The sequence below is a fragment of the Ailuropoda melanoleuca genome, chromosome 12 (assembly GCF_002007445.2).
Source record: "Ailuropoda melanoleuca isolate Jingjing chromosome 12, ASM200744v2, whole genome shotgun sequence".
Taxonomy (NCBI): Eukaryota; Metazoa; Chordata; class Mammalia; order Carnivora; family Ursidae; genus Ailuropoda; species Ailuropoda melanoleuca.
The window spans coordinates 15,589,605-15,617,294 of NC_048229.1; the positions used below are offsets into that span (position 1 = coordinate 15,589,605).

At 57.2% G+C, this 27,690-nt stretch overlaps 1 protein-coding gene across 5 annotated transcripts; it reads right to left on the reverse strand.

Moving 5' to 3' along the window:
* Positions 1 to 276: 276 nt before the first annotated feature.
* PXN (paxillin) lies at positions 277 to 27,313 on the reverse strand. 5 transcript variants are annotated; one of them, XM_019792798.2, is made up of 12 exons: positions 27,250 to 27,313; positions 12,312 to 12,538; positions 11,890 to 12,005; positions 11,375 to 11,511; positions 11,076 to 11,277; positions 10,107 to 10,242; positions 4,780 to 4,878; positions 4,340 to 4,510; positions 4,047 to 4,220; positions 3,401 to 3,482; positions 3,104 to 3,252; positions 277 to 2,397 (listed from the first exon to the last, which is right to left on the reverse strand). In XM_019792798.2, the coding sequence occupies exons 1-12, from the start codon at positions 27,296 to 27,298 to the stop codon at positions 2,131 to 2,133; spliced, it is 1,809 nt and encodes a 602-aa protein (XP_019648357.1). In that variant the 5' UTR covers positions 27,299 to 27,313; the 3' UTR covers positions 277 to 2,130. The 5 variants fall into 5 exon arrangements, with proteins under 5 accessions (XP_019648357.1, XP_034494710.1, XP_034494707.1 ...); XM_034638819.1 differs by lacking the exon at positions 27,250 to 27,313 and adding an exon at positions 22,547 to 22,756; XM_034638816.1 differs by lacking the exon at positions 27,250 to 27,313 and adding an exon at positions 22,028 to 22,323.
* Between the last annotated feature and the right edge of the window lie 377 nt (positions 27,314 to 27,690).

Consider the following 27,690-nt stretch of genomic DNA (forward strand, 5'->3'; position numbering starts at 1 on the left):
CCACATGAGGATGCCCTCAGTGAATCTACAGCCAAGCACTAGGGCAGGGCCTGACCCACACAGGGCCCAACAACACTGCTCCCCCTGCTTTTCCTCACCAACTGCTGAGGGAAGAGCAAAGCGCATGCAAGGATCCCATCCCCGGGGGCTTTCTGCCTCAAGTAAGGGAACATCACTGAGTTACTTTCAATATGGTCCCCATGAGTTTGGGGAGGGTTTTGTCTCTCTTCTGGTACTAAGCTGTTACCTCAGACAGCCAAGAAAAGGAACTAGGCATGGGTGAAAATAATGGCAAACTTTATTGGCATAAATCACAGGAATTGACATGGGGAAAAGCCAGGTTAGAAGTTTACAGAGGAATAAAATCATCAAATAACCATTGACCCAGAGGGTGGACCCCAGAAACCCCAGTCCCCCTAGGGGAGGGGCCTGGGGCAGGTCACTGTAAACAGAGCAATAAGGCCTATGGGTGGAAGTGGAGACATCAGACCTTTGGAGGGGCCTGGCTGACCTCCTCAGACCGGGGCTGCTCCCAGTCCTGCCTCAAAGGAGGGGAACCTCTTCGGAGACCCCTGCATGCTCAGCCTCTGGTACGAGGCTAGTGGAGTGGTCGGGATCTTCCTCACTTTAGACCCCACGGGAGCCCCTTTCTGCTGACCCAGAACCCCAGGCCTGCCTGCTCCTGTTTCATCCGTGGGGGCCAGAGCTCTGGGGGCTTCCCACTATGTTAGCAGGATCCTGTCTCTCTGCCCAGAGTCCTATCAGGCCCGCTTGCAACCACCTGGGTCCTATTCCCCAGACCTCCAGCCTTCAGGGAGGGCAGGAAGTTTGAGGAAATGGTGGGCCCTCTGGAATCAACAAGACCAATGGTCAACGCCAAATACCAGCTTTCCTGAGAAGGCAGAAGAGCCACAGAGAAGCGGTGAGGAGGCCAAGAATGTTCAGTGGGTTCTCTTTGTTGCCAAGAAGTTCACAGGGGAGCAAATGCTTCTGATGGCTTACTCAGACAGGAATCAGCACCCCCAAAGTGTAGTTCCCCCTTCTCCCCCAAGAACAGGATGGATGAGGTTCAGAATTCTAGGCCCCAAAGGGCAAGACACCCTGAGGCCAGTTTCAGTTAAGAGCTTGCTGGCCCAGGTAGTATCCAGGAAGGGGTTTTAAAATACAGCAGTTTATAAAACAGTCCTGTTGAGCTGTGAAGTTAAGGAAGGGGAGTCATAGAGCTGCTCCCAGTTCACCTGCTTGTGCGAAGAAAAAATAAAATACAAATTGCTTCCCCACCCCAAGCCCTCAGTACAAGGCAAACCCCATACCACAGCCATTGTCACCAACAGGACCAGTGGCATGGATGAGGGGAGTACAAAAGGGGACATCTTTAAAATCTCTTCAAAATCATTTTGTATAGAGAAGTAAAAGCAACTCAGATGATATGAATTCAAACCTCAGTGTAGAAATCTATCAAAGTCGGTACAGTGTCCAGGCATGGGGGGGAACTCCCCACCTCACGCCGTCCCAGAGACGGAGGAAGTGACTATAAAACATTATTGCTGGAGAGGCCTTTCTCAGTAGAACCAGAGCAGTTATGGGGGGTCGAGGGGCAGTGGCCCAGGCCTGGGGAGACTGGAAGCGCAGGAGGAGCGCAAGAAACCTTCCACGGCCCCTCGAACACCTCTGCCCTTGGATAGATGGATTTATGCTGGCATCGTCTGAAGAGAGCCGGTATCCCCCAAAACACTCAGGGCAAGGATAATTAGGTCAGGATGGGGGGAGATGGATAAAAAAAGACCCTATCTGACCCTGCCTGCCATTCCCCCTAGCTCCACTGCCGAAGTATGAGTAAGAGATGGCTCCAGTGTGGGGTGCTGGCCTGGCCAGGCGGGTTCATGGGGACACACATGGCGTAGGGCGGGGCCCTCCAGCCTCCACCTCCGGGGAGCCGGGGGAAGGCTACAGGAGGAGGAAGGCCCAGAGGCTCTGGCAGGGGAGAGGAGAGCAGGCCCTCTGGCCATCCTGCACCAGCCGAGGACATGGGTTCCAGTTTCAGTTTGCCCCTTCACCCCTGGGCAAGGCCTCTGGGTCACAGTAGCAGTTGGAGAGGCTGGGCCAGGGCAGGGGGGCCGTGAAGGGCGCCTAGCAGAAGAGCTTGAGGAAGCAGTTCTGACAGTAAGGCTTGTCGTTCTGCTCCTTGAAGGTGCCCTTGTTGAGCTGCTTGAGGCAGAAGGCACAGACGAAGTGCTCCGGGTGGAACTTCTTGGCCATGGCGGTGATGCAGCGGCCCGTAATGGGCTTCTGGCAGCCGGAGCAGAGTGAGCCTCGCCGCTCGTGGTAGTGCACCTCACAGTAGGGCTGCCCGTCGTGCTCGAAGAAGCTGCCGTTGACGAAGGGCGTGAAGCACTCCTGCAAGGCAGAAGAGGGGGCAGGGCGGAGGGCGGGGGAGGGGGACTCAGGCTGGGGCTCAGGCTGAGACAGCCACTGCCCGGGAGGGGCAGAAGACAGTCACGCTTATGCCTCCCACTTGCTGAGCACCCTATGTGCGAAGTGCTGCACTAAACATTACTGGATTCTCCCAACAGAAGAGGCCACTGAGGCCTAGAAGTTCAGTAACTTGCCTGAGGTCACGCAGCTACTAAGTTGCACAGCCTGGATTCAAACAGAGGTCTGACTCCTGGGCAGGTGGCTGGAACACTGTGCCCAGAAACCAACCTGCATACTTGGGTATTAAAGGCACTGAGAAGTCCTACAGTGAGCAGTGTTTCCCAAACTTATCTGGTCTGAGAGCTCTTGTTGGATCCCTAACGTCTGTGGACTCCCATTACCACCAGAATGAAGCTGGTACTGCATTATCTCATTTCATTCTCACATGCCCTTTTGCTGCGCACGACCAGTTCCAGGGCCGCTGCACAAGACAAGGCTGGGGGATGTGTCTACCTTCCTCTTGGTTTCTCTCCCAGCCTCATTCTGATCCCTGGCCCAGGACCCAATGGACTTGAAGAACTGTACCCCCTATCTGCTCAACACTTTAATAACCCTACGTTAGATCCAGACAGCACAAAGGGGGGGGGACCTTCTCTCCCAGCTCTCTCCAGATGAGGGGACTCCTTACCCGGCACACAAAGCATTCAGGATGCCAGAGAGTGTTGAGGGCCGAGATGTAGTTCTCCAGGATGGCCCGGGCACAGCCGCCACACTTGGGTGCGAACATGTCAAAGTAATCCTTCCGGCAGTAGGCCTTGCCGTCTTTCTCATGGAACCCTGAGAAGCAGGGGTGTGGGGGGCCGAGTGAGGGCCTCTAGAGATGGAGCCATCCCGACTCTAACAGCAGCGAAGTCTCCTGCCCCTGCCTCCCAAGCGCTGGGGGGAACAGGGAGGGACAGCGAGGTGGTCTGTCTGCCAGTCATACCTTCGGGACCAAAGAAGGCTCCACACTGGGCGCAGAAGAAGTGCTCGGGGTGCCACGTCCGGTCAAGGGCTGTCACCACTTTCTGTTTGAGTGAAGTATGGGATCAGAGCCCAGGTGCCGACCCACTGGACAGATCCCGCAGCACAGACTCACAGGCAGGACTGTCCTTCCCCGCCTGCCCCCGCCAGAGATCAGGTCTCTGCTCACTGTGCTCTGACTACCACTGGGAATTCCGATTTATGGAAGGATGTGACATGCCAGACATACTTTCTCTCCTGAATCTTCCCATGCAGTTAAGGTCATAGGTTCTATTGCGACTCCCATCTTGCAAGTGGAAAACAGGCTCCAAGAGACTGAGCATTTCTCTTAACATCACACAGCAGGAGAGGGAGAGAACCAGCACGCCACTCCAGTTACCAGGGCAGGGCTCCTAAGCCCTGGAGTGTTGGCAGCAAGTAATTTGGGATGGGAGGTGGAAGGGAGGTAGAGGGGCCCTGCATCCAGCCTGGGTCCGAATCCCAGCCCCACAATTTCCTAGCTGTGTGAGCTCGAGTGTATGAGTGACCTCTCTGAGCGTCAGATGGCAGGAGCAACAGTGAAGAACTGGGCAGTCCACCTGCCCTCCCGCCATGCTGCAGGGACTCACATCCAGGATGGGACCGTTGCAGTAGTAACAGCGCGGAGAGAAGAGGTTGTGATAGTCCTTTTCACAGTAGGGCTGTCCATCCCGCTCGAAGAAGTTCCGGGATCCGATCTCCTCTTGGCAATGGGTGCAGACGAAGTGCTCCGGGTGCCACGTCTTTCCCATGGCAGTCACGACCTGGGGAAGGAGGCAGAACGTGGCTCAGGGCCCTGGCCTGCCACAGAGCAGCCTCCCTGGAGGAGCCAAGCTCCGGCCACCTGCGGCTCCCTCCCCTGCTCCACCTCCACCTTCATCACCTGCCCGGCAATGGGCTTCTTGCAGGCCCCGCAGACTCCTTTGGCAACCGTGGCGACCCCCAGTTTGTTCAGGTCAGACTGCAGGCTCCCCAGCATACTATCCAGCTGGCTCCCAGGCTTCAGGGGCCCCCCAGGGGGAGAGCTGCTCCCCGTCTTCCCCTGGGCCATGAACTGCGGAGACAGGGAGAGAGGTGATCAGGACTTCCCAGCTTGGGGATGAGGTCTCGCAGCACCGCGGCACCGGGGGTTTTTCTCCCTCCTGGACAGGTGGGCTGAGGGAGGCAGGCAGTACAACCCCCTCCAGGGCCCAGAGCCCAGAGGGTGGGAGTGGCAGCCACAAGACATCCTGGTGGTCAGAGGGGCTTAAGGCACCCCACTGGCCTGACCAAGGCCCAGAAAACAGGCAAGCAGGACCCTAGGCCCCCAGCCTCGGCACTGACCCCTCCCTCGTCCTGCCCTTCGGGACTGCTCTGCCTGTCGTTCGGAGGCCAGCCGGCCGCCCACGCTTCTCCATCCGCCATTTGTTCCAGGCCCTGGATCTTGGATAGGGGAGGAAATGAGGACAAGAAAATTGTTTTTAATTAAGGAAGAAAGAAAGAGAGACCTCCGGATCGGACCATTTCACAAAAGGGTATCTAGGATGAGATAAGAGGATCCCACCCCACCACCACCACTGGCAGTACCAGAATTAGGAGAAGTCCAGAGAAAAAATGACCCAGACAGAGGCCCAGGGAGAGATGAAGGGGAAGAAGGTGAGCCAACAAAAGGCATGGACACAAGGAAAGAAGGTAACTGGGGCTGAGAGCACAGAAGACTTCCAGGTCCTGGCCTGGGGGCTGGAGGGGAGGACCAGGTTTGGTTTCCCTTCTGGGGATGGCTTCCTCAGAGGAGCCTGGGGCAGGACCAAGGGACATGGGGAAGGGGCAGGCAGAGAGAAGCCCCACTGGGAAGAAAGAGGACAGTTGACATCAAGGGGCTGGGAGCGTAGACAGCAGGTTAAGAGAGGGTCCAGGGTCAAGGCAAAGTCTAAGGAAGGACTGTGGTACTGTCCTGACTTGTGGACAGAGGGCCAGAGGGTGTGTGTGTGTGTATGTGTCCGCAAGTGTGCAGAGTGGGGACACAGCCCGGGGAGCACGGGGACAGGGAGGCCTGCCTGCATCGGGGGGAAGAGCGGGTCCTCGTCGGTCTGGCAGCCCACGGACCTCCAAGTGTGGGGTGCAGGAGGGGGAGGGGTGGGGCCCTGCACACCCTCGTCCTGAAGCCCTGCCGCAGCACTCGGGACCCCAGGGGAACCTCGGGCAAGAGCGGAGGGCCCCAGGGAGGAGGGGGCGGGTAGGCTGGGTGAGGGAGAAGGGCTGCTGGCTGAGGCGTCTTTGTGCTGCTGGAGCAAAGGGACAGGAGGAGGAGGAGAAGAAGCCAGAACAGAGAAGGTTCTTCTTAGGGGAACAGGGGAGCCAGGAGGGAAGACGACCTGGGAAGAAGAAAGAAGGGAGAGAGATGAAGCAGAGCAGAGGAGCAGGGAACGAGCCATCCCCAGGCTCCCCCTGGGCCTTCCCACCCTGGCACCAAGAGTGAGGCCAGTCTCACCAGGCCACAGGCTGCAGGACCCCTTCCCCCACCCTCCCTCACACACCACATCTCCCCTCCAGCCATCCTGGGCAAGAATCAGGATGCCTACTGGCCTGACCCTGGCCCTGGCCCTGGCCCAGCCCCGGGCACCTCCTCGCTACCTTCTCTACCAGCTGCCCCCCAGCCCGCCTCCCACGAGGCTGCACAGTGATGACGATGCCCTCGGTCAGCCAGTCCTCGGCAGAGGCCCCCGCTGCCCCCGTTGCCTCCTCTGCCTCCGGCTGGATGCCCAGCCGACCCTGCAGCTCTGCGATGAGCCGCTCCTGGGATGGGGTCCTGCTCAGGGTGGCGGGGTCCAGCCGGCGGCGAGGGGAGGGCTCCCGGGACATGGGGTGTGCGTGGCCCGTCTCCCGGCTCCTCCTGATCACAGAGCGGATCTGAGGGGGGAGGGGGAAGCTGTCACAGTCCCACTCTGGGCTCAGCAGAGGCTGCTCAGTCCACACTCGGGTGCCCCGGGCAGGAGAGGGAAGAACGAAACTGCCAGAGAAGAGCCAAGCTGAGGTGAGGTGGAGACGGGGGTGGGGTGGGGGGCAGAGCAGACTCCCTCCACCCAGCGCTGTCCTCCAAGTCAGCAATGACCTTGGGCAAGACTTCACTTCCAGGGGCCTCGGCTTCTCTATCCTTGAAATGGGGTTAGAGTATTTTCTTGGCTGCCTTACGGGGTTATTCCAAGATTATTTGAAAGGATGTAAGTGGACATTCTTAAAAAGGCAAAGGCTCTTTGTTTTTTTGATCTGTAATAGAAAAATGTGACCCTTCCTGCCAGTAAATCTTTTAATTAGTTTTTTTCCTGGTGTATATTATAACCTACTGATTTGTAGTGGTTTTGGTTTTTTTGTTGTTGCTCTAGTCTCTTTTTGGAAAGGACATAAAATTTTAATCAAGCAAGAAGCAAATAAGAACAGTAACGTCAGCCATGGCTTATTGAGGACCACGTGCTGTGCTCTCGGCACTTTACAGGCATTACCTCATTTAATCCTTGGACAGCAATGAGGGGAGATGGTCTATTTATAACCCCCATTTTCTATTTTTTAAGTAGGCTCCACACCCAACATGGGACCTGAACTCACGGCCCCAAGACCAAGGGTCGCACGCTCTACTGACTGAGCCAGCCAGGCCCCCTTACTATTACCCCCGTTTTAAAGATGAGAAAGCTGAGGCTGGTGGGGGTTTGCCCAAGGTCACACAGGGTAGCAAGTACTGGAAGCGCGGTTTGTATTCAGTACTATCTGGTTCCAAAGCCCATGCTTTTAACCATTTCGCACACATCATGTCAGGAGGTCTGGGGTAGCCCATCTAGAGGAAAGAGCCTTAAAACAAGCAAGAGGCGGACTGCCACTAAAAGAATTTCCAGGGCCCACAGGCTCCACTGGCCCCACAGAGCCCACTGCTGAATACTGGTCATCAGGGTCACAGACCACACGATCTCGGGATTTGCTGCCCAAGCAGACATGCACAGAGTGGGAGGCTACATGCGGTTAGCCGGGAGCGGCCCACACTCAGGCCCGCCGAGGGCCATGCCGAGCAGCCGTGCGAGCTTGCGCCTGCCTGGCCAGAGGTGGAAATCCTCTCAGTGGTGTTGGGCGTGTCCATGACCATGGCAGGTGGAAGCTCCGGCTGTTCCCTCTTGGCCTCGGCAGCAGCTTCGGTGGTACCCTCTGGCCGCTCGGGGGTCTCGGGTCCCTGGGTTGGCCTGACCAGGCTTCCCCTCATGGGTCTCTGGCCTAACTGCTCCTCGTCAACTGGGGCCGGGTGGCTGCTTTCCGGCTCCCCTGGCTCTGGCTTTGCCCTCTGCTTCCGCTGTCCACATTCCTTTGTGAGACTCCAGGTATCTGGGAAGATAGCCTGACGGTCCACGGCCACAACAGCTGGCTCAGTTACTTCCTGGAAGCTGGATGTGGCTCTGTGGGGGATCTCAGGCCTGAGCGCCTCCAAAGCCCATGGCTGCTCCCGAGCAGCAGCCATGGCGTCCTCTGGGTACAACGGGTTGGCCAACAGCCGGTGGGGGTCTCCAAGCTCCTGGGGACCTGCGTGCCCAGCTTGGCGGGGTGGCAAGTGGCAGGGGGGCACCCTCGAAAGCTCATTTGTAAGGTTTGGTAGGTCTCTCCAAACCTGAGCCTGACTCTCTGCACCAAACGGCCCCAGAGAACCCTCCACAGAGGGAGACCTTGAGCTGGGAGTGTCAGGTGTCACCTGGAGGCCAGCCAAATCAAGCCAGCTGGGAGCCACAGGAGGTAGAAGGCCCCGCCCATTATCAGGGTCCTCCAAACAGGGGACCTCCTGGGTGGGAGCGTGGCCTCCAGAGGAGAGCTTAGTAGTGGATGGCGAGAATACAGAGGGCCCAGGAGGAGGAAGAGAAGGAGAAGGTATATGGTGTGGGGATGGAGCTGGTTTGGGCAGCAGCCCCGGGGAGCTCAAGGCCACAGCAGAGGAGCTGGTCTGGAAGAGGAGAAAGACAAAAGGCAGAAAGGAGAGGAGAGAGAGATGGGAGAGGTGAGGAGAGGTGCTCTCTGCAAGGGGTGGGCTTGGCCTGAGGGCTCTGAGAGCCACCAACTACACTGACCAAGGCTAGACCAAGGTAGCTGAGAAGCTGAAGCATGGGGACTGGCCTGCGAAAAAGACCCAGACCCCAAAAAGGTTTTCCTGGGCTCCACAACCCTGGCCCCTGTCAAACCCAGGCAGCAGAAAGCTGCCCCTGAGCCATGCCTGTGGGGCCGCCCCAGTCAGAGTAGAGACAAGGGAGAAAAGGCTACAGAGGGAGGACCATGGGGGGACCGGTGACCAGGAAGGTCAGCCCAAGCACCAACTGAGGGAGAGTCAGCCGCAGGCGGCTGCTCTGCTTCCTCCAAACTTCTCCACCTGGCCGTCTCCCCCAGACAATCCTAGCCTTCCTACATCCCCCAAGACCTTCATCTCGGGGCACAGCTAGAACCAGCACACTATGACACTAGCTGTCTCAGAAGATAAAAACGGGGGCACCTGGGGGGCTCAGTCGTTAAAGCGTCCGACTCTTGATTTCAGATCAGGTCATGATCTCAGGGTCCTGGGATCGAGCCCCACATCAGGCTCCCGGTCAGCAGAAAGTCCGCTTGAGATTCTCTCTCTCTCTCCTCCTCTGCCCCTCCACCTGCTCCTACTCTCTCTCTCAAATAAATAATCTTTAAAAAAAAAAAAGGTAAAAACAGCCTAAAGAGTGGTAGTGCAGGGCTCCCCAGGGCCAACACCAAAGTCCAAGGGACTTGTTTCTGATGGTGGCCACTCACCACCCACAACCACTGGCACGTGAGGGTCAGAAGCCCACACAGCTCCCATCCCCCACTGTGAAACCCCAGCTGGAGGGACTCTTGGAGGTACCCTCAGGGCCAAGAGCACTCAGCCAGCTTGCTCCCCTTCTCAGATTCCCTACTTCATGCCCCAAAGGTCTCGTGCAAACCCACGGGGAAGGGTGAAGTCAGCAACTGCTAGAGATCAGTCCGAATCAATCCCCACCAAGGCACTGCATCTTCTAAATAAAACATATTGGGTCTGGCAAGCCTGGGAGGTCCGGGATGGGAGGGGAAGGGATGCCTCATGCAGGACTGGCCCAGGAGCCTGAAGGGTTAGGTTTCCCACAGACAGAACCTATGGGGACTCGGGCCTGTGGAGGGTGGGGGGAAGGATGGAGGGAGGCTGGTAAAAGATACCTATGCATTCAGAAGCCAGAGGCAGAAAGAAAAGGGATGGGTTGAGGACAGACAGCTGGCATGGGAGATGGGGTTCCAGGGCAAATGACCTCAGGCACAGGATCCCAGTCCCACACGGCCCAGCAGAGAATGCCCTCCCCCACCAAGAGCAACCATCAACACAGAGCCCTTTGTCCCAGCCTCCTGATCCCCTCGCCTGGGTGGCTGGGAGCTGGGAGCAACCCAGGAGGAAGGAATGTCCCTGCTAAGTGCTTCTCTGCCTTCACAGGCTGTGAGGCAGCCTGGTCCCCATGAAGCCTGGTCTGACCCTCCTGGCAGAGGGCATCCTGGTGAGGCCCGAGCACCACAGGGGCCCTGGCTCAGGACAGGGCTCAGCGCCCAAGTTCCAGCTACTCACACAGAGGTACAGGGGAAGAAGAATGAGGGGGCGGGGAAGAGGAGGGGTCTCGGGGCACCTTGAAATCCGAAAGGGAGGCCATCAGCTCGTCCAGCTCCCTGGTGGCAGAGGAGGCTGAGATACGTGTCTGCTGCTGACTGGAGGTGACTCGCTGAGGGCTGCTCATCTCGCCCTGGTTCACAGTGATGGCAGGGCTGCAGGGCAGACACGGCATCAGCGGGGACCCTGGAGGCCAGCTCCATGTTCCCCCAGAGTGGCCCTCTCCTCTCCAGGGTCTCAACATCTCAACTCTCATACTGGGGTCCTCCCACCCAACTCCAGAGAAGCCCGCCGGCTCCCAATCTCTCTGGGGGGGGGGCGGCTGCAGTCAGCCCCAGGGACAGAGCGGAGGGGAGCTGGCATGGGAGAAGAGGGCAGCTCGACCAGCCCCTTTCTCAGGAGGACATTTCTGGCCCTCCTAGCCCGGGTTCGAGCTTCCCTGTTAAACAAGCGCAAGCACCACATGTACCCACTCCCACAACACCCTATGTACCTGTGAGGTCGTTCCAACAACACAGTAACACCAAGAAGGGCTAACATTTAGGAACCACCAACCGTGTGTGTTATGTGCTCGGAGCCAGAAACCATTCCAGATACTTTACATGCATTATGGGGTCTCATCCCATCAAGGTAGGTGGTCTTATTGCCATTATCCTATATCCCTTTATCCCATTTTATAGACAGGAAAACTAAGGCTTGAGAGACAACACTTAGTAAGGAACCCTTGGAGTGTGGCTCCGACCCCTGCCACTAAGCTGCTGGCACCCTCTGCGTGCACAATGTCACCTCTTCTGATGGGTGGGGGCTCACTGAAGGCAAGGAAGGTGTCCATGAGCTTCCACAAACCCCCCAGTGCCTGGTCCAGGGCCTGGCAAACAACAGGCCCTCAGAAGGGAATGGGTGACAACTGACCCAAGAGGACAGACACTGGAGCACAGCGCGGTCTGGGCGAGACCTCCCCTGCCCGGGAAAGCCCAGTGATACTCACACGGGGCTGGGCACGGAGCTCTCCAGTTCATCCAAGAGACTCTCCACGCTGGGCCGCACATCCTCCAGCCCGCGGCCCCCATTCCGCTTGGGCTTCTCTTTCATCAGGGGCCCGGCTTTGCCCCCCAGTGGGCTGTTATTCTCCGGGATGCCATAGTGGGGGCTCAGAGCCCCAGGCAGCGGGGGGCTCGAGTTGGCCTCATCTTGGAAGAGCGAGAGAGAAAGGCTGCTCAGCCCTGATCCCTCCGGGGATCCAGAGGCCAGCAGGTAGGTCCAGGGGGGCCAGGGGGCCAGTCCTACCTGCAGGGAAGCCTGGGGGGTTATGCTGCACCGCGTTCAGTTCCAGCAGCAGGCGGTCAAGTTCAGAAAGGTTGCTGCCCAGGGAGGAGCTCATCACCGTGGGTGAAGGCTCAGCCGACTTCTGCTTATTGGGAAAACTGAGATGCACAGGGGAGGCCATAGTGAGAGGCGCCCCCCAGCTTTGAGAGCCCCCCCAAGAACTCTAGGAGATAAGATGGAGCAGGTGTGAAGTCTCCCCCAGCAAGAGAGGGGAGAGTGGAGAAGGGATGTGGTGAGAAGAGGGGAAGAAGGAAGTCTTGCCTCAGTTCCTCAACGATACAGGGTGACGTGACAACCCAACCCTGCTACTGTATGGAGACGGCAGCACTAAGGCCACCGGGCCAGCCCAAGGCAGTACGAGCTGGCCAGGAGCCTCGGGGTCTTGGGGCCTTCTGCATGCCGTTGCCAGGCCTGACCCCTGGCCTCAGACCTTCCAAGCAGGAGGGGAAGGAGCGCATGGAGGGCTGCGTCAGTACCTGTAGACGTGCTCTTCCTCACCGGCTCGGGAACACGGAGGGCCTGCGCCGTCCTGAGGGACAGAGGCACTGGAAGTTTTGGCACCAGAGTCGTACACGGGTGACGGGGACTGAGGCTGCAGGGAACAGAATGCTCAGAGCCTCCCCCAAGGGGAGGAACAGGAACAGCCCGAGTCACCCCCAGGAGGCTTCTGCTCACAGTCTCTCTCACCAGGGAATTTCCACACTCCGGCCAGGAGACAGGTGATTAACACTTGGTCACGTGTCCCCTCACGTGGTATCTGGGAGACCTGGACGTTTCCCAGCCCATCTCCCCATCGCCCGGATCATTCCTCCCCTGGCTCCCCAGGCTGCTGCCAGACAAGCTCGTGTTGCCCCAAAGACTCGGTTCCCTGTTTTCCCCGCCCCTGTCCCCACCTTACCTGCTGGTGGATAAATCTGGAGGCACTGGGCTGCCACTGGTCTAAGGGGTCAAGGATCGTGCCATTGAGGGCCTCACTGGACGGCGGCGGCGGGATAGGGGGTGGCACGGCAATCTCCTGGTATGTGTGGTTTCCAGTTGGGTATGAGTAGGGGGTCTCCTCGGACAAGAACACGGGCCGTTTGGAGATGTGGGAGGTGGTGGACTCCAAGTCTGCCAGCAGGGCGTCTGCAGAGAGAACACGAAGAGAGCTGGTAGGAACCAGGGATCCTGGGAACACACTGTCCAGTGGCAGTGCCCTCCCTGGCTGCTGCACCCAAGAGTTAATCACTTCTGAGCACCTGCCCCACCCCTGGGAGAAAGAACCGGCCCCAGGGTAGGAAGCTATCAGCCCAGACCAGCCTGGCTAAGAGCCAGCTTCTAAAACTGACCTCTTCTCCCCAGCCCACGGCTGCAAGTGCTGTGGAGGCTCCTGTGCAGCCCTTGGGGCTCTCCTACCTCTGGCACTCGGGCACCTGCGTTCCCTCCCGACAGGGCTGTGCAGCTGGCTGGCCGGAAGTCAGAAATGCCTGCCTGGAACTCGGCACTCTGACTCCACAGGGCAAGGCGGAGAGAATGGGCGGGAGGGGCCCCACGTCACAGGGAGGGGCCCAGCCAGTGCCAGGTCCCACTTAAATTCCAGGAGCTTGGGCTTTCTCAGCAACCTCCCCCCATCCAACTGGAGCAGTCCCTGGAGTATGGTACCTGCCTTTCTGACCAGGTAGAAGCAAAACCCCAGGCTCTGTGCTCCTCCCGAGGCCCTGGGCTACAGGGTGAGGTACGTGGGGAGGTGGGGGCTGGGTCGAGGCTGGTGCGGTGTTCCCCACCCCCTCAGCCGAGCAGGGGGCAGGACTGCCCTGTAGGCTGTTTCTGCGGAAGCCTGGCAAGCAGCCTGGCCCCAGAGGCTCCAGGTCCCCGCTACTCTGCTTTTAACAGCAGAAGGGAGCCGAATCGAGTGCAAGCTTCCATTACCCTGGCACTGGGCAGCCAACAGGGGGGCCCTGGATCTCCCCAGTCTCCAGACAAGGGAATATCTGGAGGGGCAGGAGTAGGAACTGCTGACAGCCCCTCAACTTCAATCCTCCCCTCCTGAGACCTTCAACAGCCCCACAGCTCAGAGAGCCTGGCCCCAACACCACACCCTCATTCCTACCATATTCAAGGACTTGATCTCACTCTCACTTTCCTGCCGACCTGCTGGGAGTCAGGAATGCTCAGTCCCTGGCCCTTAGGGTATTATTTATGAGAATGCGATGGCTGTGTCTACCGCCAATCACTAGTAACAGGCAGCACGTTAGGCACTGCGTGTATGGGGTCTCTCCGTGAATCCTGATACTGGATAAAGCTGGAATTCTGACCCTCCCTTTACAGATGGGGAAAGGGGCTTCAAGAGGTGGTGGAACCTGCCCAGATCACAAAGCCAGTTAGAGATAGGACTGTCTGGCTCTTCAGTAGCCCCAAGCTCCAACAATCTGGCGTGCAAGAGTCTGCTGTGATCACAACATGATGCCACATTTAAACAGTACAACTTCCTGAATGTCGGGGCCCTGGCTGATCCTTCCTCACGGCCCTGTCCCCAACCCCACCCCTGCTCGGTGGAGGGAAGGAAGCAAGGCGGGCCCACACCTCCCAGCAGCCTGCCTGCCCTCCCACGCCCAAGGCTGGCCACACCTACCCCCAGCTCCTACCCAGCTGCTCAGAGGGGGAGCCTGTCACAAGGCCCAGGACCTTGGGGCCAACAGCCCAGCACAAGGGTCTCCTGACGTCCGGCACAAGGGTCTCCTGACTTCCGAGGCAAGTCAGCTCCCGCAGCCCCCTCCCCCTCCAGATCCTCTAGAAGAGTCTGGCTTCCTGTCTCTAGCAAAGCAGAACTAGACACAGTCAGTGTGTGCCTAGGTAATAACAGAAAAGAAACCCGTGTCCAGGGCCAATCTCAGTGGCCTCTGAACGGCCACACCTGCTGCCTTGGCTTCACACAGCACCCCACTTCCCCTGGGCCCAATTCAGCACGGACAGGGTCTCCCCTTTTCCACCAAAGGCAGAGCTGGCTAGAAAACCCCACAGGGCTCCCCAGAGCAGGCAGCACGTGCAGCCCTGGTGGGAATAACAGGAGCAGCTGCCAAGCTTGACTGCCCACCAAGAGCTTGACCCCTGTGTACCTCCCCTTCCTCCTCACAGCAACACTAGCACAGAGGGTACAAGTGAGGCACAGAGAGGCAGAGTCACGTGCCCATGCTGCCAATGCTGGCGGACGGGACACAGGCCGGATCTGAACTCAGGTCCCTCAGGCTCCAAATACTCAGAAGACTAATGGTTAACCTCTCCCACCAGACCCTCCCACTGAGGGCCTCCGCTGCCCTCTGCCTCCAATCCCCTCCCCCTCCCCCAGACTCGTCCGGTTTACAATTTCACTGGGGTCTTTTAAACACCAATACATCTGTTGGTCAGAAGGAGCCGTCTTAGGGAGACAGAAACAAAAGATCCCAGGAGTTCAAGTCCTAGCTCCTCTATCGACTCTCTGCGGCCACACAGCCAATCCTTTTGCTTCCCCGAGCCTCAGCTGTCCCGGCAAGGTGGGGTTCGTAATTGCCACCTCACGGTATTGGTGTGAGGTCTACACGGAATAGCAGATGCTTCAGTACATGGGAAGCCGCAAACGCCAGATCTTACTCATTTTGTGAAATTCTGAAAAACGCCTTCCTCCAAGGAGGTCAAGTTGAATGCAAAGTACCATCTTCTATGGGTAGAATCTGGGTAAGATGTGACAAGGGCAATCCTCGTGAGAACAGCGAAGTAATAAAGTAATATTCAGAGTGAAGCGTGTGTGGACGCTAGGGGAAAAGCACATCAAACGTGTGTCTGCCTGAGTGGGAGAGAGCACAGGCATGAGCCAGGGGGCCTCTGGTGTAGCTTCCTTCTCTCCCTGCACCCTTAGTCATTGCTCAGTGACTGCACAGGACTTGGTGCCACTGTCTCCCCAAAGCCCCCCCACAAATGCCTCAGGGAAGGGAGCCAGGAATATAGGAGGCAGCCAAGGAGGCCTCTGGCCTCTACTTTGGATTCCTATGGGTGCAGAAGGCCACTATGTCCCCAAAGCCTGCAAAATGGTTACGGGCCAAAGTCTCCTTGCAAGCTCAGCAAACTCCTCCCCTGCTTGAGTCAACAGAGGCAGCAGAGGGAAGACTGCTCACAGGAGTCCACTTACAAGCAGCACCCCATGGGTGGGCCCTCCAGTTTTCAGCTACACCTACTGCCTAGTACCTAGCTCTAAATACCCGACAGCCAGGATCAGAGTCCGTCTACACAGACCCCAAAGAAGAATGGACACTGTCCCCCTCCCAATGTTTGTAGGATACACTCCAGATACACAGTGGCAGTACCGGAAGCAAGGGGGGGCGGGGGGGGCGCTCCTTCCTCCAAGCTAGGGAAAGCTCTAAAGGTCCTCAACATTTCTGCACTAAGTTTCTGGGTCCAAGCCTGAAACCTTGCAGACAAGTCAGAGCCACCGGGACCACCCAAGCCACTCTGCGGAAGGAAGCTCTCCCTGGGGCTTCCCATCCCTTTTCTGGAAGAAACTATCCTAGAGGGTGCAGGCTTTTTGCCTCTCTGGGCCAGCTGATGCATGTCCCCGCACTTCCACCCACACAAGAGGGAAAGTGGAAGTCTCTGGGTGAGACCATCCAATGTGTGTGCCAGGGGGAGGGGTTCTCCTCTCCAGATAGGTGGGGGAGGGGATGGAAGGCTGGGTGCAAAGTCTCCAGCCCACCAGGGGCAAAGGACACCCAGCTCTGTCCTGGCGAGGAAGGGGTGCGGCCCGTCCGCTGCTTCCCGCCAGAGGGCGCTATTGGCCCGTCGGCTCCCAGCGGCGGGCACTGTAACCGAAGGTAAACTCGCGCAACCACGGAATTTTCGAGCCGGGGAAGACCCGGGAGCCCCCGGCCATGGGCTCCCTGGGGAAGTTTCAATCCCGAGAAAGCTCGGTGAGCTGGAGGGACGGAGCAGCTACGAGAGGAACACGAGGTGGCTGCAAACCTCCCACCCGTGCCTGGGGCACACAAACATTTGAAGGCACGACGGAAGAGTGACGCAGCCTCGCAAGGCTCCGGAGACCCACAGGGACGCGCGCCCCTCTGCAGACACAGCGCCGGCGGGCGCCCCCGTCCCCACCCCACAGCCGGGCCTGGGCCCAAGCAGCCGCTCAGATCGGGGGCGCCCTCGGGCCAGCAGGCCGCTTGGGGGAGGGGGGGCTGGCGGCCTGGGCGGGCGGGGCGCACCCGGCCAGGCCGAGACGAATAGGCCCTTTCCCGGGCCCCAATGACCCGCCGAACGTAATCCAGCAGGCTAGGCAGGCGGTGGGAGGTGGGGCGGGGGCGGGAGCCTCGGGGGCTGCAGCCCCGAGGGGAGTGAGGGGGTTGAGGGGGTTAAGACGCAGACGTCCCGGCTGGCTGCCCAGGGAGGGAGGGGATAGAGGGCCGGTCTGCCTGCATTCCAGGATGCAAGCCACAGCTGCGCCCCTCACATTCCCAAACCAGCCTGGGGATGCAGGACAGGGGCATCTTGGCCCTCCTCATGTCCCCCAGACTGCGGTTCTGGGGACCTAGGCTGACCCACTGACACATGACACCCTATAATAAGTTAAAGAGACGCAATGAACCCCTTCCACCTCCACTCCCAATGAAGTATAAAAACAAGTTAGACTCTTTCACAAGCCTGGCTTCCTCCTACCCAAGTCTTGGCCACTCCTGAGTGTGTGATAAAGACTGTCAAGACCAGAGCTGGGCAGGTGCCAAGAGATAAAGGTCGATCCACCAGGATCCCTCAAGTTGGGGGCAGGGGTGTGGGTGATGGAGGGACCCAGGACTACTCCATTCTCTCCTCCCAGGCTCTAAAGACACTAGATGTTAGAACTTGCACAGGGGGAACTCTGAGTCACACAGACTCTGCTCAGCGGCCAAGCCGCTCAGCTAGGCTGCTTAACGGTTCTTGTGCCTCAGTTTTCCTGTCTGCCTGACGGGAATGTCACCATTTTACTCACGGGAGCAAGGAATATCATGAGAAAACGGATACACGGTGCTTGCTTAGCACTGTCCCTGGAAGAGAGCACACTCTCAGTAAACTGCTAGCCTGGGGAAGCTGGCTCCCAGAGAGATGGTTAGCCCTGGAGGGGCAAGAGAAAGCGCCTCCCCTTCCTATCCCAGTCCTGAGGCAAAGGAGGCTGCAATACTGGACCAGTGGTTAGGGGCACCATTCTGGGGAAAAGAAAGCCACTCTGGAGAAGACTCCCCATCAGGTCTCCGGGTCTCCACACCCACTCCTCCATCTGCGGCTCTGGGCTGAACTAGAAGAGGTGGGGTCCTTCAGCCTTCAGGAAGACCCCACCTCAAAATGCCTTGTATTCTTGAGGCCTGGCCCAGGAAAGCCCACAGTTAGAACTCAATCTTTTCAAGACTCCACTCACCCACCTTCCTTCCGCGGGCCTTAACTCAGCTTTCGTCACCCCAGGGCCGGGGCTGGCACAGTCTCCTTAGGAGCTGACAAGCAGAAGGAAGGAGCGGCAAGCATCACCCTGAGAGCTCCAGCACAGGAGGCAAGGGGCTGCCATAGCACAGGGGCCTTCCCCACAGTCCAGGGCCAGCTGTCCATCCTTGCCATTTAATATGAGATCGGACTCTCAGAGAGACAGCAGCGGCTCGGCCCCCTTCCCACAAGTCCTAGAGAGGCCTGGTCTTAGGCCTGTCTACCCTGCTGGATTCAGAACTCTGGGCAGGGCAAGGGAAGTTTCAGCTCAGGCCCGGTGGCCTCAAGCGTCAGAGGAGAAGCTGCCCAAGCTCAGGGATCCAAGCAGTGAGCAGCTCGGCTCTTCCTAAGGAAGGAGCTATGTAAACAGCAGGACCAGCTCCTCGGGGATGGTCTCATCTCAGCCCCTTTGCTGAGACTCTTCCAGATTAGGAAGGAAGCGGGACAAGAAGGCGGGTCCCCCTTCCCCCAGCCCTGAGCACATGAGCAGTCAGAGCAGAGGTAATCTAATCTACAGCGGGGTACTTTTATTCGGTGAGTAACTCCCCAGGAATGGGGAGCTGGGTATATTTATCCTGATAACTGTCGTTGGAGGAAAGGCAGATCTGTGACCAGTAAGGGCCAATCCACAATTAGGCCAGACCCGCTCTGCCCCCACCAGGCCCAGGGACCCACAGGGCCTGGACACTGACTAGGAGGTCAATCTCCTGCAGGGGCCTTCCCTGCCAATTTGGGTCCGGTCTCTCTCCCTGTCTCCTCTCCAAGAATTAAGCCCTGGAGAGCAGGGGCCTTGTTGATCTTGCTTGATACCTCTCCCCAGAAGCCAGAATGACAGGGTCTGTGAGGAGAAGGAGGAAGATGGGGAGGGAGCAGTGAGCAGAGAAAAGCCAGTGCAGAGTAGGAACCAGGATGCAAGGATTCCAGGCCCAGGTAGCTGGGTGCCTAGCAGCACGTGGAACAACCCACATGGGTCATCTTCTCTGTGAAATGGGCAGAACCCAATCTGTCCCCATTCCTGGGAGCAAACTCTAGGGAGGAGAAAACACAATTTCAGGTAAGACTTAGACAGCATCTCTGGCTCTTTGGAGTTTGTCTAAATCCAAGGCATTGCTATTATCTGAATCCCAGACAGGAACTACTTTCCCTAAGGGGATGGATGAGAAACAATCAATACTGTAGTGTCATTTAAATATTTCATAGCCGTGCCTGGAGGTTATGAAGACTTAGCCACCATTCTCCTTCGCTGACTCATGCCTCACTCAACAGGAACTGCCATTTTACTGTCTCAGCCCTAGAGGAAGTGTGGGCTGGGGGTGACACACGGAAAACCAGGGGGGCAGGCCGGAGTCTTCCAATCTGCTGCCCGGAAAGCTGGGAGGTGGCCCTCTGGGTGTGGCATTTCTACCCTGGGCTTCCCACATGCCAGGGAGGGTGGTTTCCTGTCTGCCGAGGAGCCCTTCCTTGCAGGGGCTGACACAACATGAGTGCGCTGGCTGGGTCACCTTTATTGGGTACCTGGCTTGTGCCCAAGGTCACAGAGCACAGGTAACCGGAGACTGGAGAGAATAAAGGCAGAAAGGCCATTCCAGAAGTTCCCCAGAGCTCCAGGCAGAAGCCCAAGGGCGCCAGGCCCCATGTGCACCAGGTGCCCACACAGGGGCCCCCCATACTGATCGGGCCCTTGGCTGCTACTGAGGCTTCCCCAGGCAGTAGCAAACGGGAGGAGGTGCCCAGATTTACCCTTCACACCTCCTGCCGGCCCAGGAGCAGGTCCAGGCTGGCCAGACAGCAGTCTCTTTTCTGTTGTCAGTAACGCATCCCTCTGTCTGGGATCAGTAGGCCCCGCCCTCCCCCAGAGGTCCCAGAATCACCGTGGACGCATTCCATTGGTCAGATTTCATTCACCTCTTAGGGTCATCCAGAGACAGCACTTCTTAAGGTCAGGCTAAGGCCCAACTCCAGACCCATCCCACAGTTCCTTCAACACGGATTTATGTACAAAATGAGCCTCAAATCCAGGAGGCTCAGGTACTGGTAATTTTCTCAGCTCTGCCACACCCACTCCAATCCACTCCCGCAATCAGGCTCTTGGAGGCTAGTCGTGGGTTTCTGTTGCAGGGCAGGGCGGCTCCTTGGGCCTCTCAGCCCCGCTAATCACCACCAGAGGTTAGGAGGGGCTCAGAAGTGAGTCATCTGCCCTATAGAGACCCGAACAGAAAGTTCAAAAGTTTGCCTGTTGCAGGGATGAGCGGAGGTCTTCACAATGTTTGTGCATTTGACAGCCATAGCTACCCACTCTTTGCCAGTCAAGTTCTGATCAATGAACACAGCTCAAGGTGGCCACAAAATGGGCTGATGCTTCCTCATCTCGGGCACTTGGGGTATTTCCCAAACAAATTCAGCTCTCTCCCTCCTGCCTTTCGGGTTTTCTGACAGCAACCCTAAGAGCTGCAGCCCTCCCCGGCTCCCACACTTCACTGGCACATTAAGTCTTCCTTCCCGGGTGCTTCTCTCATTACTGGCTTCCTTTCTTTTCTTCGACAGCATCCAAATCCAGGCTCAGCCCCTTCTCAGCCTTGCCTGCAGCCCCCTGCCCAGGTTCCCCAACTCTGACCCTTTCAGCAGACACCAGCAGTATGAACACTTCTTGGAATCCCCTTTTTGGTGTGTGTCGCCTTGCCCGCTAGACCACACATCCTATGTTCCTGGGGCAGGAACTCACTTCCCTCTCGAAAGATCCACAGCACAAATACCATCGTGAGCCTCTCCTGCAGTAAGGAGATGTGTGCCAAGCAAGGGGGGACACAATGCTCAGCCACGAATGGCCCTCCCTGCCTGCAGGATAAAATCAGAAGCCCCGGGGATGGCACTCTTGAGCTTCTCAGAATATGGCCCCCTCTTCCCTTTCCCCAGCTGTATGCCAATATGCACCACACTAAACATGCCTACCCCCATCTTCTACCAGGATATCCTTACCCCTCAGGGGACACATGGAGGCCAGAGGCACAGGAACCACCTCAGGATAAATACATTCTGAGGCTCAAATTTACTCAGGAGAAAGAAATTTAAACCATTGCCCTAAAGCAAGCAAGGCTACCATATGAAGCCAAAGGCAAAAATGCAAATGAGCTATAAGATAAAAAGTGAGGCTTCAAAGAGACTCTTCGCACGTGCACTTGGGACTTTGAACAATTTTAAGCAGGACCACAAAGCCACCACTGTCAACACATAAAGCCTCCCCTGTCCATACCACAATTTGGCTGCTCTAGTGGCATTGGGAGTGGGGACAGTCACATAGCTCTTTGTACACGCTCTGGCATCCCAATCCGCTGGGCAGTGTGGCAGAGGGGAAAGAAGCCCCCCCTCACCCAGTAGAGTAGCGAGGCAGATGGTTCGAGTCCACCACTCACCAGCCTGGGTGGCAATTTAACCAGATCACTCTGGCTTCAGCTACTCAGATAACTCAGAGAACACACGGTGAGGAATCAATGACAAAGCATGTGAAAGCCACTGTGGTGGCTGGGGAGGACCTCCTCTGCCCTCCCACTGTGACACAGAGGGCACGCTCAGTAGATAAACCCACATCTCTGGTTTTCATCTCCCTTAAGGGTGGGAGGGGCAGAGGTGGAGCCAGGGACAGCGGCCAGGAATCTTGGGAGCTATGACAGGCCCGTCCCTAACTCAGGCCTCCTTGCTGAGCAAACCACTGACCTCACCCCTCCGTGCCTGGGGTTCATTCCAAGTCCTCCTCAGAGTACATCAGCTGAGCCCAGAAGCCTCCGACTCACTCTCCTAGCAAGGACAGAGGCAAGGGAGAAGCTGCAGGGCTCCAGCACCCCCCGCCCAATGCCAGCTCTACGGCCTGCCGGGAAGTCACAGCTGTCTGAGAGCCCTGTGGCTTTGAACCTGGAATAGCGACAACAGAAGGAGCTGCCCAAGCTCCACAGAAGCTCTCAGCCTCTGAACTCCCAGAGGAGCAAGCCCAGGACAGAGGAGCAAGCCCAGGACAGAGCAGCCTCTGCTCTGGCCACTAAGGCTCCAAACCCAGCAGAGCGCCACAAAGGAACCCAAAGACAGGGCCACAGGGCCGGGAAGAAGCTCAGACAGGAGGAGGGGGAGAGGAATAATCCCTACTGGCCTCACAACACAACCCCATCTTACACATAAAGACAAAGAGGCTCCGAGATGTCCAGTGAGCGCGCTCTACACGCAAGCGAGTCCCCGCAGAGGGCAGCTCTGCCTGACTCCAAGAGCTCATCCGTGTTCTTCCCATGACAGCCCAGAAGGAGAGGAGCCATCCCTTGTTCGGCCTGCCCCCACTGCCCTGCTTCTGAAGCAGTCTCAAGAGTCCCTCTTGCAATCCAAACAGGCTGGCCACGGGGTGCTGCTCCACCGCTGCCTCCTCGCGGGGCCCTTGCTCTTGGTCTCCCGTGCTCTTCCCCCACTGCAGTGTCAAGCAGGGTCCTGAGCCGCTGCGGAGCCCCTGGGGGTGGCCCTCAGAGCTCAAGAACTCAGAGAAGGCTGGAGCGCAGCGGTCTAGGCTAAGGAGCTGCTGGGCTCGCCCGTCGGAGTGTTTCCCTCCCGGGCTGCACTGACCGCGGCCAGATCTGAGTAGCATGATGCAAGACGGGGCTGGCCCAAGTCCTGACCTCTGTCCTCTCTGCCAGGCAGCCTTCTTACCTGGATGAGAGGGAGGGGCCTGGGCCATTTGTTTGGGGCGCACACGCAGATCAGCGGCTCCTCAGCCCCCACCAGAAACAGGCAAAGGCAGCACAAGAATCATCAGGAGACAGCTGCTCAGGGCTCCACGGAACTCGCTAAACAGCCAACTGAGGGATGGACAGACATCTGGTGTAGACTCTGCAACCCAAAGTCAACCCAGGTCTTCCTTTAAGATTTTACTTATTTGAGGGGCGCCTGGGTGGCTCAGTCAGTGAACCATCTGCCTTCAGCTCAGGTCATGATCTCAGGGTCCTGGGATCGAGCCCCACATCAGGCTCCCTGCTCAGTGGGGAGTCTCCTTCACCTTCTGCCCCCCCCATTTTTTCTAATAAATAAAAAATATTTTTTTAAAAAGATTCTATTTGAGAGAAAGAGAGACAGTGCATGCAAGTGGGGGAAGGGGCGAAGAGAAAGGGAGAGGGGGAGAGAGAGAGAGAGAGAATCTCAAGCAGACCCCGCGCTGAGCGCAGAGCCCCATGTGGGGCTGATCCCATAACCCAGAGATCACAACCTGAGCCGAAATCAAGAGTCAGACGCCTGATCGACTGAGCTGCCCAGGTCTTCCTTTAACAGATAGCCCCATGTCTTACCCAGGCACTTAACTCTTCCCAGCAAAAAAGGGGCAGGCCCCAGCTTCCTTCCTCTGTCTGTAAATGCTGTTCCCACTTCCCACTGGGGGCAAGAGGGTGTGGAATGCACTAGCACACCAGGGAAACACAAGCCCAAGTCAGGAGCCGGCCTCGCACTAGTTCTCACGCTGGCTCTTAGTTGTGAGGGGTGCTCCCCAGCCCTCCTCGGCTCACCCTCATAAACTACTGACATTTGCAACTGATTTGCTTTTAAGTTTAGAAAATAAACTAAAGTGGGTTCAAGACTACTCCATGACTGTCAGTACCACCCACGTATTTTCAATCTGTTGTTTTTTTTTTAAGATTTATTTATTTGACAGAGAGAGACCGAGAAAGAGCATAAGCAGGGGGATCACAGAGGGAGAGGGAGAAGCAGGCTCCCCGCTTAGCAGGGAGCCAGATGCAGGGCTCGATCCCAGGACCCCGAGATGGGATCTGAGCCAAAGGCAGAGACTTAACCGACTGGGCCACCCAAGAGCCCCTCGATCTGCTTTCTTAAGAGAAAGAGCTGGGAAGTGCACAGAGTACCAGGCGCGCCCTCAGGAAGAAGGATGGGCAGCATGTGAGCCTCATCTGCCCTAAATGTCACCTGTAGGGTGTGTCCTGGTGGAACAAATGTTGGAACCACTCTCTGAGATGGTCAAGAGCTCTGAGAAGAAGGGGCAGATAGGAGAGAGAGAGACAGAGCCAGCTGCCCCCCTGGTCCCCAGCTGATCCCCAATGACACTTTCACTTCCCTAGAGGGTTCATGCCATCCAGCCCTAGTCTTTGTGGTCTCACAAATTTTGGAAGCCGTCTGCTTCATTCTGGGCAAGACAAAGCTCTCCAGAGGCTATTTGGCCGCTGGGGTCACAACTGATGGTTGGCACGTCCTAAATAAGAGGATAAATGGCCCAGGGAGAGCCCCTCACAACCACAGAAGCCCTAAGTCCTATCTTAGCCCCTCCAGAGCTCTCCACACTCGCAGGTGGCGTGCCTTGGTGGGATGGTGTCACTAATCTTCAAAGGAAGGATGCCTCCAGCCATTGTCCTGAGGAGGGCAAGACAAGCTTCTCTGGAAGCCCAGCTCCTTGCCAACTCTCCACATTAGGAAATCAGCCTCATCCTGGACAGGGAGGGAGCAGATGCAGCCACAGTCCTCCCAGCTTTGGCTAACCAGAGTCACACTGGGAAACCACAACAGAAAAGAAGGCGGGAAAGATGGACTTTCCAGAAACAAAAAGCGTCCAGGGAGACCTCTGGGCTGTCGGCCTCACTGGCAGAGCTCACATGTAGGGCCACGAAGGTGCAGAGGAGTAGGACAGGGTGGGAACAGAACCAAAGTAAGCCCCTGCAGTCTGCCTGCAAGAAGCCCTCCAACCCCAGAGCTGAGACAACAACCAAGTGGACACCAAGACTCTGTGCCCTGGGGCTCATGCGGCAGAGAGGGTCCCAGGGCTCCAGCCTGACTTAGCGTGGCTGGCCTCCCTCCACCAGGCCCAGCTGGTTACACCAGCAGGTTGATGGGGAGGAGGGGCAGGGACCCACCTCAGTGCTGATTTGGAATTTATTGCAGGAGACACTCTGAGGCCCTGGGAATCCAACCCAGCACAGTCAGGATAGATGGCAACAGCAGTGCCCGGCCATAATGCCCAAAACATCACACAGGAAGTCTCCAATGTACAAACACAGAATATTCCAGAAGTTTGCTTGGACGTTGGATCTGAACCATAGGGAATGTCTTCTAATAGAAACAACGCTCTGAGGGGAAGATGTGGGTGACTGCTCAGGTAGACCATTTGTATCATTCACTCCACTGGACGTTAGGCTCTACAGGGTTGCCAGGGAATGCTTGTTCACTCTGAGGGGACAAAGGGAAGGCCACCTGGGGCAGGCGGGGGGCAGGCCAGCATGACCCAGGAGCATCAAACCCCATCGTCCCTCACTCGCAGCACCTGCTCTGAGCCTCGTGGTGTGCCATGCACCAGGGGTTACCGCTGCCCTGGACACTCCTGGTCTAAACCTCCCAAGGATGGGCCTGGTGAGAAATCCTGTGCTTCTGCACCCCAACAAGTGTCTGGAAACCTCATGGTTGACCTGACAACCTCTGATCTAAACAAGCCTGCCAGTGAAGGCTGTTGCCTTTCCTCCTGTCTACCGCCATAACCAGAAAGGAAGTGGTCACCAAGCAAGTCAGCGAGCGATCAAACACCACCCTCTCACTGCCCTCTCTCACACCACTGTTTCTCCTTTTCAAAAGTGGAAGCCTCGGTCCCCACCCACCCTACCCTGTTGTGCCCCAGACTGCGGTGTCTTCCTCCATGGGGGGGGGGCCTGCAAGCAAATGGGGCACCTGACCCCATTCCACGTTCTTACTCCAAACTTGGTTGAAGTAGGAAGAGAGACGAGAGGGGTCAAACGTCACAGACTATGAACCATAACTCCAGCTTCCAGGTGACAGGGACAAATCTTAAAGCCCAGGGGGCGCCTGGGTGGCACAGCGGTTAAGCGTCTGCCTTCGGCTCAGGGCGTGATCCCGGCGTTCTGGGATCCAGCCCCACATCAGGCTCCTCCGCTGGAAGCCTGCTTCTTCCTCTCCCACTCCCCCCGCTTGTGTTCCCTCTCTCACTGGCTGTCTCTATCTCTGTTGAACAAATAAATAAAATAATTTTTAAGATCTTAAAAAAAAAAAAAAAAAGATTTAAATCTTAAAACCCAGGCACAGAGTGGCCACAGCACTCTCCCCTGGTATCCAGGTCCTCTGAGGGAAGATCTCAGGGGACATGCCACCCTTGGTGCCATGGGCAGCTCAGCGTGGAATAGCAGACAACAAGAAGTGCCAGTGGCCTCTAGAGGTGGGAAACAGGCACCCCAGGATCTAGTAGGCAAGGCCCGAACTGCTCTGGCCCATGAGCATGGGCTCTCAAATGCAGATTTCACAGTTCCTTCCCTTTCTACACCTCCCTATCTTTCTGGTGAAACAGGATCATAAATGGCTAAGGGTTGGCTCAGATAAATCTTCCAAGATCTCTTTCAGCAATGAACTCTGATCCTTCTCCTTCCGGGATGAGGGGGAAGGGGGGCTCAGGGAGACAACAGAGAATACAGCAAAGGCCACCAGCCCAGGGCCTGCAGGCTGCAACCCCAATCCCTGATGAATGTGGTTATGCTTTTTAAGAAATCCGAGTTTGTCTTAGGAAATCGAGAGATTTCACTTGAAAGCCAGGATTTCTGGCTTTCTGGGAGCAGTCAGAAGAGCAACCAATACTGGTCTACTCTCCTGCAGGGCCAGCACTGGCTGCAGCATGAAATCCAGCTTCCTTCCTCCTTTGGCTTCATGCACGCACAGCACCTGCCTGGCCTCAGCAGGTATGTGAGCTTGCAACACAACATAGTGTGGGTTTTGCAGCTGAACAACTTCAGTTCAAGTCCTAGCTCTGCCCCTTGCTAGCACAGCACCTCTTTAAGCTCAGTTCCCTTATCTACAGAAAGGGCATAACAACACCCCCTTACACCATTCGGGACTGTGGAATCCCCAAGCCTCACTCGAGCACCTTGGAGGAAGAACTCAGATAATGAACAGAAAGCCTATCTGGCATATCACAAGCACACAGTCCGTACATATCCTTCATGCCTACCTCACCAGGTGATAGCAGCTGACAGATGGGGGCCGAGGGGCTGTCCCACCCACAAAGCTGACATCCCTGACTGTCCCACCTGAGCAGGTGCGAGACCGCACCCAGCACTACAAGCCATGAGCGATTGCAGAGAAGGTGCTCTGAAAGGAGTCAGGCGGGCAGCCCAACTCCACCACACAGACCCCGGGATCCAGCTGTTAATACACCAGGACCGATCACTGGTCTCTGACAACAAGGAGATCTTGGCTAAAAAGCTGACAGGCTTGTGCAGGACCCAACCAAAACTGTGATCTCTCTCCCTAGCTTCAGAGCCATCCCCGAGTTCAAGGACTTGCCAAGTGGGAGCATCTGGAGCGCCCTGTGCTCAGGGCACGGGAGCTCCGTGCACAAAGCCAACAGGAAGAAGGGTACTCACTGCTGGTCCTCCTGGAAGTTTGGTCCAAAGTCCAACCTTCCAGCGCCATGATGCCATCTGTTCCTAACAATCCAAGCTCTGAGGAAGGAGGCCTGGGATGAGCCGAGGAAGTCCCTGCTGCACATGCCCATCTAAGGGCTCTAACTTCTACCTCGCCCAGAGAGCTCAGCCTTTGGAGCAGCACCGACACAAGCCCGCCCTGGACTTGCTCCAGGGGCCTGAGTGTCAGGCGTGACAAGTGCTTGCCTGCTCCGTGCGGCCTGCACTGGCCTGCATCCCCCCGCCTCCTGCTGACTCCATTCAGGACCCCACTTATGGGGCAAAGGGACTCCTCATTCCCCCTTCTAGGGCAAGAGAGATGGAGAGCCCCCACAGCAAAGGAGCTTAACCTTACCCCGGAGGTCTGAACCTGACGCCCACGGATAACCCTCTCAGGGATGT